Genomic DNA, 14914 nt, shown 5'->3' on the forward strand with positions numbered 1-14914 from the left:
ATTTGAGGAGAAGGGCACTGGGAAGAGGATTGGGTCTAGAATCAGGCGTAAGGGGTTGTGGTTGATCAAGTGGATGTTGCATTGTCTGTGATTGCTAGAGGACCTAAAGCAGAGATCTTGCTACATCATTTTCGTTTGGGCTATCCATTGATAATAAGAGTAGGATGTATGTATCCTTATTTGTTTAAGAAGGTGGACAAGAGCATACTTGTGTGTGATGCTTGCGCGTTTGGGAAGCATACAAGGTCTACATATCCTAGCATTGGCCTTCGAAGTGATGAACCCTTCTTATTGATACATTCTGATGTTTGGGGTCCATGTTCTGTCACTTCTGTGAGCGGGTTCAAGTGGTTTGTTACATTTATGGACTTTTGCACTCGTATGACTTGCTTGATTTATTTGATGAAGCACAAGAGTGAGGTTGTGAGATGGTTTCAGGACTTCCATAAGCTGGTGGCTACTTAGTTTGAAGCGAAGATTTGGATTCTCCGGTCAGATAATGGGACTGAATATGTGAATAGAGAGGTTGATGCTTATATATCAGAACATGGGATTATTCATCAGACTACTTGTGTTGGAACTGGATGGAACCCCATCACAGAATGGAGTGGCGGAAAGGGAAAGGAAGAACCGACATCTGCAGGACGTGGCACGGTCACTTATGTTTTAGATAAATGTGCCAAAGAATTTATCGAGTGAGGCAGTGATGACAGCAGCGTACCTCATAAACCGTATGCCGTCTAGGATACTTGGTATGAAGTCTCCAGCCGAACTTCTCTTGGGCCAAAGGGAGTTCAAGGTGCCTCCTAAACAAAAGTGAAAGGTTGTGTGTGTGTGCTTTGTGCGAGATCATCGACCTTCTGTTGGCAAGTTGGATCCGCGGGCAGTGAGGTGTATATTTATTGATTATGCATCTAGCCAAAAGGGATATCAATGTTGGGATCTTATTGGGAGGAAATTATACGCAAGTATGGATGTAACCTTTCAGGAACATGAGCCATACTACACAACACAGGTAGAGGTGATCTTAGTCAGTTCTTGGAGGAATTCTCTGCTAGCACCGAGGGTGATAGTCGAGAGGGGGAGAGTAAAGGGAATGCTGATGCTAATGGGGAGATTGCTCAGCAGAGGCTTATAGAAGAAGAAAAGAACCAGTCGTGATAGGGACTATTCCTTGCCCTACCTAGTGTGGCTTGGAGATGTAAGCCTGTTTTCTTCTCTAAGTTGCCTGCAGCCCGAAAGAATTGAAGAGGATTTTTAGTATCACTGATTTTGCAATATTGTTCGATCTAAGCACGGGAGCAGAAAAGAAAGGGAAAGAGAAGATCAATTCCGAGGTTATGGATGCTCAGGAACATGCTTCTCTCTCAGTGAGTCAATATTAAAACAACTTTCTGGGATAAATCCTTGCAGCTGCTTATTCAGCCCAGGCATCACCATTCAACAAGTGTCATCCCTACATAGTATTGTTGGTCATGAGCATCAGGCAGTGTCAATATCTTTGGAAGGATTTTGGTGGGGCGGCTTGATGAAGGTTCCTGCGTGCCATTGATGGGAGATCTGATATCTGATGGCTGAACCTCCCCTACCTCGTGCTTTTGTTCTTTTTAAACAACAGACAGGAGCTATTCACATTATACGCAAACCATAGAGGTAGGCATTTCGGCACATCCTATGGCACCTAGCAGGCTTCTTTGACCCTGTGCTGGTACATTGAGCATTTATTGTATTTGAAAGGTCTCCTTTACCGCCATAGGATCTCGTACCCACAACTGTCTCTTCAACCTCAGCTTATCAGTGGTAGGAGGGAAGTCATCCAAACAAAGATACTATACTATTGGCCATTAGTGCTTAGTGATTCAGTGTCTTGATTGGCTATTAGTGCATCTTGGCTTTAGAGTGTTGTATCTCCTCTTTATTATTGAGAAGAGGAGCCAACTCGGGGTTGGGGACTCTTCTGTTTGGTCCCTTTGTTTGAGCAGTGGCCAACCCCGATATAGATTAGGAGAAGCGATAGAAGTGGCTTGATTCTATAAAAAAATCAATATGGGGGCATGGATATGAGAACATTCTTCCCTTGCATTACCCAGCGGTCCAATTGCATTGCATCAATAGTAGCTGCCTTTATCTCCGCATTCACTAAACGAAATGCTGAACCTCAGTGCTCTACTGTCTTGAACTATTTTCTTTAGTTGACATCGATGGTTTAGTGCCACGTTCAAACCTTTCTAGAAAATAGAAAAAGTGAAGTTCTCGAAGTCATCCCAACATAATTGGTATCCCACTTTTCCCTCATCTAGTGAAACAAGCTAGTTCTGGACAAGGAAAACGCATTATATCAGGTTTAAGGAAAGGCAGGATGCTTCTACACAGTGCGGATAAGGCTACGGTGCCTTTTACAAGAGAAGGCTCACACCTGCTTTGCTTAACTGACATTCTCCTTCTATATTGGCCAGATCAGCACGAAACGAGAGATACTATGTTCTTCCAAAGCCCGAGGAAGATGTCGGAAAACCGCCCAAGCTTGAAATCGCTGACCCCCCTTTTTATGATTTCTCATATCCTTCTTGTACAATCAGCCACAGGCCTCCCCTCATATGATCTGCGGCCCATTGGGATTCTACTTGGATCTCCTTTTCCTTCAGCTTTGGACAAATCGATTTTCTGGCGTATTTCAGTTCAGTCAGTAGTGAACCTCTTCCTTCATTCAAGTTGGACTAGATAAACACTAGTATCAATTGGTAATCGAGACCTAAACGAATAACTTCTCGAGGTAAGGTAAGATCAATATCAATAGGTGGGAGTGAAGTCAAAAGTGAAGGTAGCAGAATAGAACCTATGTTGATGTAGCTTAGCTTTTCCAATACTTTCCTTTCCGTGCTTTGACCATGTCGGTTTTCAAGTTCACAAAAGGGGTTTTTCCAGGTCAAGCTCAGAGGCATTAGCACTTGCCGTTACTTACAGTGTGGATAGGCCGGCCTCATCTCATCTAGTCCTCTGTTCAATGAAGCCTTGGTATCTGCTTCGGCCAATTCATACTTCAGATCGAATCGACGGGACGGTTGACTTGAGTTGGTTTTGTTCCTTCGCGGGGCACTTTTCATACTCAAATAAAGAGCAGGCACCTTCCGGGGGCGAGGAAAGATGGCTTCATTTCTTTAATTACAATCTGTATTCCTATCGATCTGAAGCCATTGATTCGATTTCATGCACTTTCGTTATGCGGTCAGAACAAGTATCAAGAATAGGTTTAGCCGCCTTTCCGTTGATCAATTCGATCTGTAAAATATGAGGTTTTGCAGCTATATGAGACAGAAGTTTTAACTTTATTGACCCACCCTTAGAAACAAAAAAAAGTAAGGTTTTCGCTGTAGCTGGCTTCCACTTTGTTTTTAAAAGGAGGCTGAAAAATGCCAATTCCCCTTAGCAATCCATTTTGCTTTACTTTTCGCCCTAGCTGGCTTGAAGTGATCGGAAAATTGACCATGAAAAAGGGCAATTTCCCTTAGCAACGAAAAAAAGTACCAAGTTGCCCCATGCTGGATAGAAAGTTTTTTAAAATGGAGCATATTTTGCTCATTTCCTAAGGGAGATGACAACTCTGTACTTTTGTCCCATGCTGGATAGAATGGTGTTTATATATCTATAAATGGCTGTTTTTCGTCGAAAAATCGGGAAAAAGTTCATCTCACCATGTGGAAAACCTTACTTTTTATCATTCCCTTTGTAAATGCCTATTTTCGCGGGGTATCTTTTTAAAAAAGTTTGATCCTGGGAAAAGTCATACTTTTTGTCCCAATTCATACTTATCTTCTGATCGGTTGCTTTGAATGTCTGTTTTGTTCTTCCACGGCTCCACTATTGGTAGGCACTATAGCGGATGACATTGGTCTATCAAAAGAAAACGGGCACATCACATCAACTATTTCACTTTGCTATACGCATTTCTTGGGATCAAAATGGACTCAACATTCTTTGGGAGCGGCATTGACGCCACCTCTTCCGAGCGAAGGGACAAAACCAACTCAAGTTGAGTATACAACAACCTAGGCTAGGCAGGCCGGCAAATCCAAAAGATCAGTAAGAAAGCTAGGTCTACGAAAGCTGTTTGTTCCTATTCTCAATGAAAAGAGATTGCTCGATGCAGCCCTGTTTGTGATAAAGCTATCTTGCCCTAGTCCCTCCCTTTCGTCTAAGAAGATATATGTACTTCCTTTGGTTTCAGTGGCATGTTTCTTATGAGAATCGAGCCTATTTATCACTTTTAGTACCTGGAGAAGGGAATGCATCACCCGCGAGGTAGGAGTGGCTTGCGGGCTCCTAATGAGGGCATACAACATGGGTCTAACAGTAATCGAGTAATAAGCTTCAGTGTGGATGTCCTTTTTGTCATTGGCATGACCATTCATTTGAGTCAGCTCATCTCCACCTATAGACAGCGCAATTATTCCGTTACCCTTTTGGCTAAAGAGCAGAACTAAGAATTGAGCACGCGGTTGTTCTTTAACCGGGTCAGTTCGTCGGTGTTGGTACGGATGTTATGGCCTCATACTTTTTCCATTTCCCTAGACAAGAGCTATTGTTATACGATGCCGTTGGTATAGAATTGACTTTCGCATCATATCGAGCAATGGCATTGAGCCTGAGAGAGATGCTGAAGGAAAACTACCATACTCTCCCACCGAACAGAGAGAAGCAGAGGCCCTCGCGGAAAGAATGAATCTAGTATCGACGGAATGGTATCTATCTTCTTAATATTCGTTTTCCGGGGGAATGAGCCAACCCACACAAGAGTGCCTACTAGCTTGTCATGAACGCAGAGGAAAAGAGGTAAGATACCCCCGCCCCCGAGCCGGGACCCCTTCTGGAACTTCTTATAGTCGGTTGAACCAACAGCCTTAAGCCAATACTAAATAAAGTCAAAGTGGAATATGGAAAGCAAGCGATAGAAAAGGAGGAGAAAGAACCACGATAACCAGATGTCGAAGCCAGCTTGAGATGAACATTAGGAAAGAAAAACAGTGATTCAACATTATGAGTACCCTCCCTTAATAAATAAATAGAATAGGGGCCAAACAATTTCCTTCAATTTGAGTAGAGTGCGTTGGCTGGAAAGTAGTAAAGTCGAAGTGAACCTCTATTTCGTAAAGGAGAGATAACCCCGAAATCGAGCTACTTCATTCTCTAATAGGCTTGTTGTACCCGGTCTTGCTATTGACTCCCTAGCTAGCTCAGAAGGAATGCCTAACTCTGTTGGGACAGATTGGACAGTTGGAGCAGCCGATAAACCAGCCACAGCAGAAACAGAATGACTAGTTTCAACAAGGCGAGCAGGAGAAGCTACTCTCTTTTTAGTCGCATCCGTGGAAGGAAAGGAGTTTTATACCGCATATCGAACCGGTGAAGCAAATGACTTTCTCGAGTGAAACGAATAGGTCTGGTGCTTCCGGGCCAGCAAGGGGACTAGTTTCAACAAGGCGAGCAACCCCTGCTATATGTATGTATCCAGGACTATGATGTATCCATCTCAGTTGGAAAGCACTAGTTTACTTCCTCGCTACCGACCCAGGTACATTCTTCTTTGGACATGCCCGACCCTAGCTTATTGGACAGTTGCAACGAAACGAGTAGGTGTATCGACCAGGACTAGTAGTTTTACTAGGTGTTCTAAGGGGTAGAATGACTAGTAGTTATAGCTGTGGAAAGATATCTAATTCATTTCGGCGCCCTTTCCCCGCCTGGAGAAGGTAATCTACCACGAGACCATACAAACAGTGGAAACTCCATTTTCCGAGATACTATTACTCGACCAGGAATCACCAACCACTATAGTTAGATTTATTCGATTTCTTGGAGGTTTAAGGGACATATTCCATTCTTCAAATGTTGAGCTGTATTCTATTCATTCTATCTTTCTTTCGGCTTCCTATGGTTCCACATGGATTGGTCGACTCAGCTTAAATAAAAGAGTTATAGAGTTCAGTTTCTACTGACTCCTCCGCATAGCCAAGAAGATCAGAAGAGAAGTCAGAATTGGTTTTTCCAAAAACTACCCATGGGATTTCTTTGTCTTTTCCTTATCTTTTGTCCGGTGAAGAATCTCCTGCTGCAGAGATAAGATGAATGGCTTCGAGATACCATCACTCGTCATTGCCAAGGAAATGAATTGCAAATTGGCTACTTATAGTCTACACTTCCCCTGATTCTCCATGATGACCCGCATTCATTGATTGAGAGAATAAGCTGAAGATAGATCCATTGCGATATTGGTTTGGAAGAGAAGCCGTGGAGACAGCTCATTGTTCCTATGTCCGGAATTGTTAAAGAATGTAGGTACCCCGTTGACTATGTCGGGTAACGCCGACTTAGGTTATCCCTAAAAACACTATCAACCACATCATAACTGTTTGCTTCCGCTTTCCTCGCAGAGTTGGTTCTAGCTTTGATCGAAGGATCTCGATCGATGCTCGCCATCAAAAGATATGGGTCTAGCTGCTACCCTAGCCAGAAAGAATGGGAGAGTGAGCCATTCATACTGAAAAGAGTGATTCGTTTTTGAAGTATATCAAATTCAGAGGAAAAAGCTGGAAGAAGACGACGGGATTGTTGATAGATCCCCTCTACATCCTAACCAAGAGGACCAAGTGCAAACCTCTGTCTCTTTTTCTCGCCGGGTGGAAAGGTTATTCTTTGCCAGTAATGCCCTCTGTAGGAAGAATCGTAAATGCCGGAGGACGCATTCAACATGAATTGTCACTGTGGAATGAAATCACCTCTCGAATCGAGCAAGAAATGACTATTTATTTGATAATAGCGACTTATCACAAAAACAACCAAGGGTCCATCGACCCGATTGAAACTGTCTTCACTGCGTTGAATCGAAGGGAACTACTATAGAGAGTGGAGTAAGCTACAAGGCATAACACTATGAGCTTTTCTTTAGATAACCTTAATCACACCAGCTTTTCCTCATGGGAGGGTAAAGGAAATCGGAATGTATGAAATCTATCCCAATAAGAAATGCGGAAGGTTGTCAACTAGAAACCTGTTATCACTCTCTTCTTCCGATCGTCCCATCAGTTTCTTGTAAGCCTGCTTCCTCCGATGATCGGTTGTGGCTAACTTCTCTCTCTTCATCTCTCTGAGTTCGCTTCTTGGTAGTAGTTACCCCTGTCAGAACCTTTGTCTACTCTTTCGTATAAATATGCTGATCTGCCAGCCAGCCGAAAGAGAACCACATTGTATGATCTGGGGCAACTCTCTATTATAGCAGCGATTTCTTATTCATTCAGGGCGCCCGTTCATGTGTTTTTAAAGAAAGGATACCTTGTGATTCCAGATTCCAATAGAGATTCGATTCCTCACATCTAAGGGAAGACAGACACAAATGCACAGACACATTATCCGGGGGTGTCACCGTTTGCATCGTATCAGTATCATAAGAAAAGATTGATTGTTGTGTGTGATTTTACTACCCTTCCAGACTTAGCAGGTAATGAAGTTGCTGACAAGGGAGGAAATGTCCGTTGAAAATAAAGCGAACCAGTGGGGCTTAAAAGTCACTCTTTGAATAGTTTTTTAGACTGTTAAGTTGTCAATCTTTCCAATGATGAGGCTCCAAAGTTTATTACATTTCCTGGTCTGCCGAGGAAAGCACTAGATTGATTGCTTACCGACTTTCATTCAGATACCAACCCATCTTTTTATCAAAAGCATGGAAACTATCTAATCGAAGATAGAATTCACGCCTGTGAAAAGTAAGCAATTTCATCATTTTCCTTCGCAAGACAGCTCACTCAATTGTAGAGATACCGAACAGTTTGAGTGATCGATCGACCTTGTCGCACGATGAGCCCATTCTCTCTCTTCCATCCCGCCTTCTGAAACCGAACCCTGGAGAAAGACTTCTTGAACAGAACAGAGCTGCAATTCTAGAAACTTCCATTTTCCATTGATCTGGGCGTTGCTATTAAAAGTGGGTCTACCCACCCCGGCGTGACTCACACTTGACCAACCACTTCTATCTAAGAAAATACTTAGGTAGGGTCAATCTCCCTTCGGGGTTTACGCGTCCTAGTCCGAACCATTGGATCAATCAGAAGAAGAAAGGCAAAGGAATTGAAAGGTAGAGTAAGAAGCATCGCCCAGCAGAGTGATTGAGGGAGTCTTCCCTAGCCCAATGGTCTTCTTTTTGTTTTTCGCTCTCCTATTTTGATTTTGGAAGAGTTCTACTACTGTTTCAGTAGTTCTAAGACCCTTCCTTCCCTTTTCAAGTGCTTTCTATCCATCTCGCTCTACCCGTCTAGAGGGAGCCCTAGTTTCAGCATAATAGCCTCATTTTGAAGCGCTCGCTTCATATGGACGTACGTCGAACAAAGGAATCTTATCGGCATACCCACCTGCTGGGCGTGGTTCACTTGACCGACCAACCGACCCAATAGTAGGAGTAGGCGGCTGGCTTCTTATGTGAAGAGAACGGATGGTGAAACAGATGCGCGAAAGAACTAGTCCCTTGGAAAGCTTCATTTTCCTAACCCAACCTAAGCATAATGAGCTGGTTATTTGAGTATCGAAGCTGTCGAGTGTTCCATTCTTTCGTATGTAGACCCCAGCGAAGAAGGAGAATCAGAAATGGAACTAGTCGAACACGCATAAGATACCGGTTTTAGGCATAACCCCGGGTTAAATAAAGTAGTAAAGGAGCCCAATCTAGCTAAAGAGGGGCTTCTCCGCCACCATAACCAACTAGCTTCGTAGATGAATTATCCTTGCGTTCAGCTATCAAACCCATCCACTAGAGCTTGAACCCATGCTTGCTCAAACCATCTGTTTTCTCTTCTAACGAGCATGGCTTCCCTGTCACCTACACTAGAGACGTCTCAACAGTTTAGTTTATTCATAAGCCTAGTACACAAGGAGGGTTTTAGCACGCACTAGCTGTACTGTAGTATGATCTGGTATCAGCTGCTGTCTCTCCTTGCTATTATAGTGTAGTATAGGTCGCCTCAAACTCAAACAAAAACGGGTGCACAGTTCTACTGCGTCTTATCGAATAGTGCTTTTGAGTCAAAGTGCAATCACCATTTCATGTACACCATCTTTGTCAATATCTGCAATTACCTGTAGAAAGAATGTGAAAAACAACTCAAGGTCATTTACAGAACGAACAGCAAAATATAAGCAAAAGGATACAAAAGGTTCACTTACTGGGGTGGACAAGATGTGAGCATAGATGCTCACGTAATCTTCCACTTTCTCATGTTCTTGTTGTGTCCAGTCCTCATCTCCCCACATGGATTCATCAACATAGTCATCATAATCATAATTGTACTCATCAGGCTGTTCTTCTGCATCCCGAAACAAATCAAATGATGTATCAGCGTCATCCTCTAGAGGCTCGCTATTTTCAACAGTGGCTGCTCCTGAACGAGCTGCTCATGCTCAGGCGGCAGCTCATTAAGATCAAAGTCGTGGTTGTTCATCATGGAGACCCGGACCCCTGCAGGTGCCGTTTTCCCCACTGCCAGGCTCCCACCAGAGAGAGATCCCATTTCCGTTTTTCTAGAGCAAGCTGGAAGCGTAGACCCATACCTTGTACTCTCATTCTTTCGTTTTAGCTAGCCATAATGGTATGTGCTTTGAAAGGCAGTTCTTTTTACTAGAAAGTACTTACAGAGGGCACTGAGGTGCAGCCTCGAGCTAAGCGAGATTCTCTATTGTTGCTTCTTATTAGCCAGATCCCGCACCAGGTTTTCCAGGAGGAACAGTTCCAGGATCTTATGAATCTGCGACCAGACGTGAATCTGGTTCAGAACCATAGATCGCGGGTTAGCCATCCCGTCGTAAGGCTTCTTTACACGCCATGGTTGCGGAACAGCCACGACCCTTCTTCCATGAGCTTCTGCCAGTCGCCAAGGCAGAAAACTGGAACAACAAACAGGTTGTCCTCCACCGCTCGGAACGTCACACCTTGTGCCATGTTCCAAGCGAACTGCATCATTGAGAAAAAGGATTGGCTACTGAAGGGATGCGGTGTGGCCACTTTCGCAAGGGCCATCCACCGACCCTTCTACTATCGGTTTTTAGTATTGGCTACTACTATACTAGCTACTCACCTATCGGTCTAATGAGCATATTGGAGAAAGGAAAACTTCCCGCCTATAATGTTGGGTTGGCAACCTACCCATTCGTTGAAGTACTTCCTTCATACGGCCCAAAGAAAGGCGGCTAAGCTGTCTTAGTTCGTGAACAATGACCCAGGTGCATAAACAGGTGCATAAAAAGGAAATCAAGTTTGGGAAATGGTACCTGGCTAGTATTTATGCCAAAATCTAGTGACATTATTTACTATTACTATAGTCAAGAAGTAAAGAGTAAAGGCTTTGGCCATTGGCAACGCTTACCTAACTTCTCACTTAAATGTTTACTCGCGTTACTGGTATTCAATAAAAGAAGGAAACCATGGTACCTACCTCCCTCCCTTACTTGGTAATCTAAGAACCCTTCAGGGGGGGAGCAAGAGATCTTCCATACCAACATTTTGTTCGCCACCCCTGCTTCCTCCTCCACTTGAGCTTGTGCAGCAAATCTACTTTATGCTTAGGTCAGGTCCTGCAAGTAAAGAGAAGTAAATATTGGAAACATGGGTATCTAGTTTATTTTATTCAACGGCTGAGTAATTGAAATTCCTTGCTTCTTCAAGCAGGAGATCCCGAGTACCGGGTGTCGTCAGACTCCCATTCTATTACCTTTGTGCCAAGAGCACGTTAAGCTGCCTGGGCTGTTCCGCTACCGGCGTGTAAAGAAGCTCCGCCTAACGGCTAAACCAATGAATTTCTCTCCTTAAAGGAATCTACTTCCCTGACTGTCAACTACTCGCTTCTTCACCGGTATCACACCCGCGCCAGACTGAACAGCAGAGTTAGAACCCAACCAAATACGATTCTTGTATTATCTTACCGAAATTCGGATCCATTTGGCTCCAAAGGAGCAAGCGCGGGAGTTCTAATAGGACTTTGAGACTCGAAAAATCCTGTGGGCTGCTGAGAACAGAGAGAAGTAGTTGCAGAGAGGTTTGATAGGGTTAGGCAGATGCCCCATTATTCGTAAACAAGAAGAAATCCAGATTAGTTTGATGGAGCTGTGGCTTAGCACAAGCATGGTGTCAATGTGGTTCCTCTCGACTAAACACTTAAACAATTGGATCCAATAGGGTTCAATAGAGGTATGGTATCGGCAACCTTTTAGGGAGCTATATTCTTTGGAATAAGATAGCTGCCCAGAGCTTGCGACGTACCTACCCCCTGGGCGTAGATAGAATTAGGTAAGATAAAAATCGATTGGAAAGTCCTAAATTAGACCAATTCAATTCCGTCTGCTAGAATAAGAAAAAAGTGCTTCCGAATTTCTCTCATCCTTTATAATGAGAATTTCTCTTTGTTCAGTAATAACTTAATCTTGCAATAAAACACTCTTGCTTGGAAGGTATGGTAAAGGTAAACTGTTTCTATTTTTTGATCTAAAAAAGAGAGTGCTAAAGGAGTCATTCAAAAGTGAGTGAAGGGGCAAATCTCATTTCTTTCATTCAGGAATGGACACTGGACCAGAATGAAATGTGGGAATATCGGGATTGGCAGATTTTTTATATTGAAATAAAAAAACTCAACACGACTAGTGAATTCAAATTAGAGTCACTTGCAGATTTCTTCAAATTGTTGTAGTGTAGTATTGTGGTTTTTCAGTAAAGACCCCGACCTATAAATATTCACAGCCCGGCTCATACGGGCGGACAATATTCACCCAGAGCCCCATTGCGACCGCAATGCTGTTCTTGAAGGACCTTACCTTAGAGCAAAAAAAAGGGCATATAAGTTAGGAAGACTACTGACGTAGGGCGGCGGGTGAGCTCAACCTCGAACCAAACAAGCAACGGATTGAGCAACTAGCGCGAAAGCCGTTGCACGTTAGCGCATCCGTTTTCTTGCTCCATCGTTATTAGTTTCTATTCTCTCCCTGCACGAACCTCGGTCCAATCAATTTTTTTGGAATTGGGGTTAGGACCGGTTAGAACTCCCATTTCCCGATCGGAGGTTTGAGCTGCTATGGCAAGCTTTTTTTCCGAATAGTGGGTATGGGGAACCCACCGTACCAACACGATTGGCTGGTGTTGCTGATACCGGACCCGTTATAACCCCGATTGGAAGGGTAGGCCAGTCTGAGGCTCTGGGGATGCGAGGCCATTGAAAGTGAGTATCCCATATTCTATGACGGAGATAGAGCATTAATTGCAGTTTTCACCCCACCTTAACAACCGAGCGAGGGATGAAATCTTTCGACGACTAGGGAGGCGTCACCCGAGGCCGATTCCAGTGGATCACTATAGAATCTTCTAGAAGCAGGTTCTCCGGGCACTATGGTAGGACGTGGATCGATCATGACGAGAATGGACTTCTCCGTCATGTAATGGTTTAGAAGAGTCACGGTCCTGTTCCCCGCCGGGCTTTTTCCCTTCTCGACTATACGAAGGAGATATTCATTCCATTCAGGCAGGTGAGGAAGGGCGGCGTCGGCTTGACCCTGTCTTCTCTCTTGGTCGGGTCGGAGGCTAAGTTTCTCATTCAGTGGTGAGGTGTTCATAGAAAGCAAGGCCTCGCCCAACGAGTGGCGGATTTGGTTTGGATGGGGTCTCGCTTGGACGCTGGGGAGATCCATAGATCTGGATAGAGTCTTTCTCGCTCAGTAAAGAAGAGTACGCGTGCTACGGCTTACGCAGTGGATCTTCGGGCAACCAACCTGGCACATCCAATTCCGATCAACAACTTGGAGGTATGGCTGAGTGGCTTAAGGCATTGGTTTGCTAAATCGACATACAAGAAGATTGTATCATGGGTTCGAATCCCATTTCCTCCGGCACGGAAGTAGAACGGGCGGGCGAAATTACGTGAGAGAAAGAACCTCAGATTGATGGAGTCCACCGTCGGACAGAATAGCTGCTTAGTGACTAGGAGCGGAGCGCCCCTTTCTTGTTCTTGGTGGCGTCTATAGCGAAGAAGACCTTCCCGAACGAGGTTCGTCCAGTCCCTGGCCGGCTCTCGGTTCTTGAGCAAGCTCCTCCACTGCAGGTAGGATGCTCATAGATGAAGAAAAGAGACTTTAGGCAAGTGGTTCTGGTAGCTCAGCTGGTTAGAGCAAAACAAAAAACGGATTGAGCAACTAGCGCGAAAGCCATTGCGCGTTAGCGCATCCGTTTTCTTGCTGGACTGCAAATCCTTTTTTTCTTGTTTCAGTGGGAAGAGCAAGGGGCATTGCCCTGGAAATCCTTCAGTGGTTCGAATCCACATCTGAGCGTCTTTTTTTCGGTATGCCGCTCCGCGAGCAAGGAGCGCCGCGAGGAGAGCGAGAGAACGAAGTGGGCTTTGGTGATGTCGGAATTTGCACCTATTTAGTGATCAGTCCGCTAGTTTCTTTGATTCCACTCGGTGTTCCTTTTCCATTTGCTTCCAATAGTTCAACCTATCCAGAAAAATTGTCGGCCTACGAATGTGGTTCCGATCCCTCCGGTGATGCCAGAAGTCGTTTCGATATACGATTTTATCTGGTTCCTATTTTATTTATTATCCCTGATCCGGAAGTCACCTTTTCTTTTCCTTGGGCAGTACCTCCTAACAAGATTGATCTGTTTGGATCTTGGTCCATGATGGCCTTTTTATTGATTTTGACGATTGGATCTCTCTATGAATGGAAAAGGGGTGCTTCGGATCGGGAGTAACCACTTTAGAAAGGGCAAAGGGGGGAAGGACATAGGAAAGAGGGATGCCTACAAAAAATCAATTGATTCGTCATGGTAGAGAAGAAAAACGGCGCACGGACCGTACTCGAGCTTCGGATCAATGTCCCCAGAAGCAAGGAGTATGCCTGCGTGTTTCGACGAGAACACCGAAAAAACCTAATTCAGCTCTACGTAAGATAGAAAAAGTACGGTTGAGCAATCGACATGATATATTTGCTCACATTCCAGGCGAAGGTCATAATTCGTAGGAACATTCTATAGTCTTAGTCAGAGGAGGTAGAGTGAAAGATTCGCCAGGTGTGAAATCCCATCGTATTCGAGGAGTCAAGGATTTGCTGGGAATTCCGGATCGTAGAAAGGGAAGATCTAAATATGGTGCAGAAAGACCTAAATCGAAATGAATGGAAGATGCCTCTGGAACTTTTGGGTTCTTTTTTGGGGACGATATGGAAGCAGCTAGCTCCCTTTCCCTTATTACGTTACCATTTCTCTCCGCTATTCTTCTCTTAGAAGGGCTTGAGAACGAAATAAAAGTCAATCCTCTCACCAATGAAGCGCATAGGGATAGGATTCTCAAGCTCCTTGATGAGATTATTATCGATCCGAACGATCCACAGAATGCAGGGGTAATCCTTGCTTCCAGGATACGCATCGAGATTAATAAAATCGTGGAGGATATCGATCCGTATTGGCTAACCGACCTTTCCTCTAATATAAGCGCGCTTTCTGAAGCAGTGCATGGAGGGGTGGAATGGGATCATCGGGTCGAATATCGCCGTCAGGCTTTGGCGGATTTGCAAGAATTTGGTGCAAATGGTTTGGTCTTTAAAAGGGCTGTGAGGGACGTGTGGCCATCGTCGATGGGAAATCCATCGTATGCGTTACAAATCCACTAGCATTTTGTTCGTGAAAGAATGTTCTTGTTTTTCGTTGGAAAAACCAACGCCGATCTAAAACTAAGTCTCCCTTTCTCTTTTGTTTGGGAGCAGAGCTGAAAAAGATGGGAAATTCCAATGATTCTTCGTGCATTATTTCTATACTATCTTAGGGGCCTCCTTAACCCCGTATGCCTCTTCTTTTTAAAATTGCTTATTTCTTTCGCCTTCACTGTACACTTATTTATGT

General features: G+C 44.2%; 1 protein-coding gene and 1 pseudogene across 1 annotated transcript; both read left to right on the top strand.

Annotated features, from left to right (window-relative positions):
* The first annotated feature begins 13228 nt into the window (after positions 1–13228).
* On the top strand, positions 13229–14205 carry LOC123115836 (NADH-ubiquinone oxidoreductase chain 3-like). The gene has a single exon (XM_044536915.1). It carries the CDS (start codon positions 13361–13363, stop codon positions 13766–13768), a length of 408 nt encoding a protein of 135 aa, XP_044392850.1. The 5' UTR covers positions 13229–13360; the 3' UTR covers positions 13769–14205.
* LOC123115837 (ribosomal protein S12, mitochondrial-like) lies at positions 13813–14205 on the top strand (annotated as a pseudogene).
* Positions 14206–14914: the final 709 nt, after the last annotated feature.

Source organism: Triticum aestivum, chromosome 5B (assembly GCF_018294505.1).
Source record: "Triticum aestivum cultivar Chinese Spring chromosome 5B, IWGSC CS RefSeq v2.1, whole genome shotgun sequence".
Lineage (NCBI taxonomy): Eukaryota > Viridiplantae > Streptophyta > Magnoliopsida > Poales > Poaceae > Triticum > Triticum aestivum.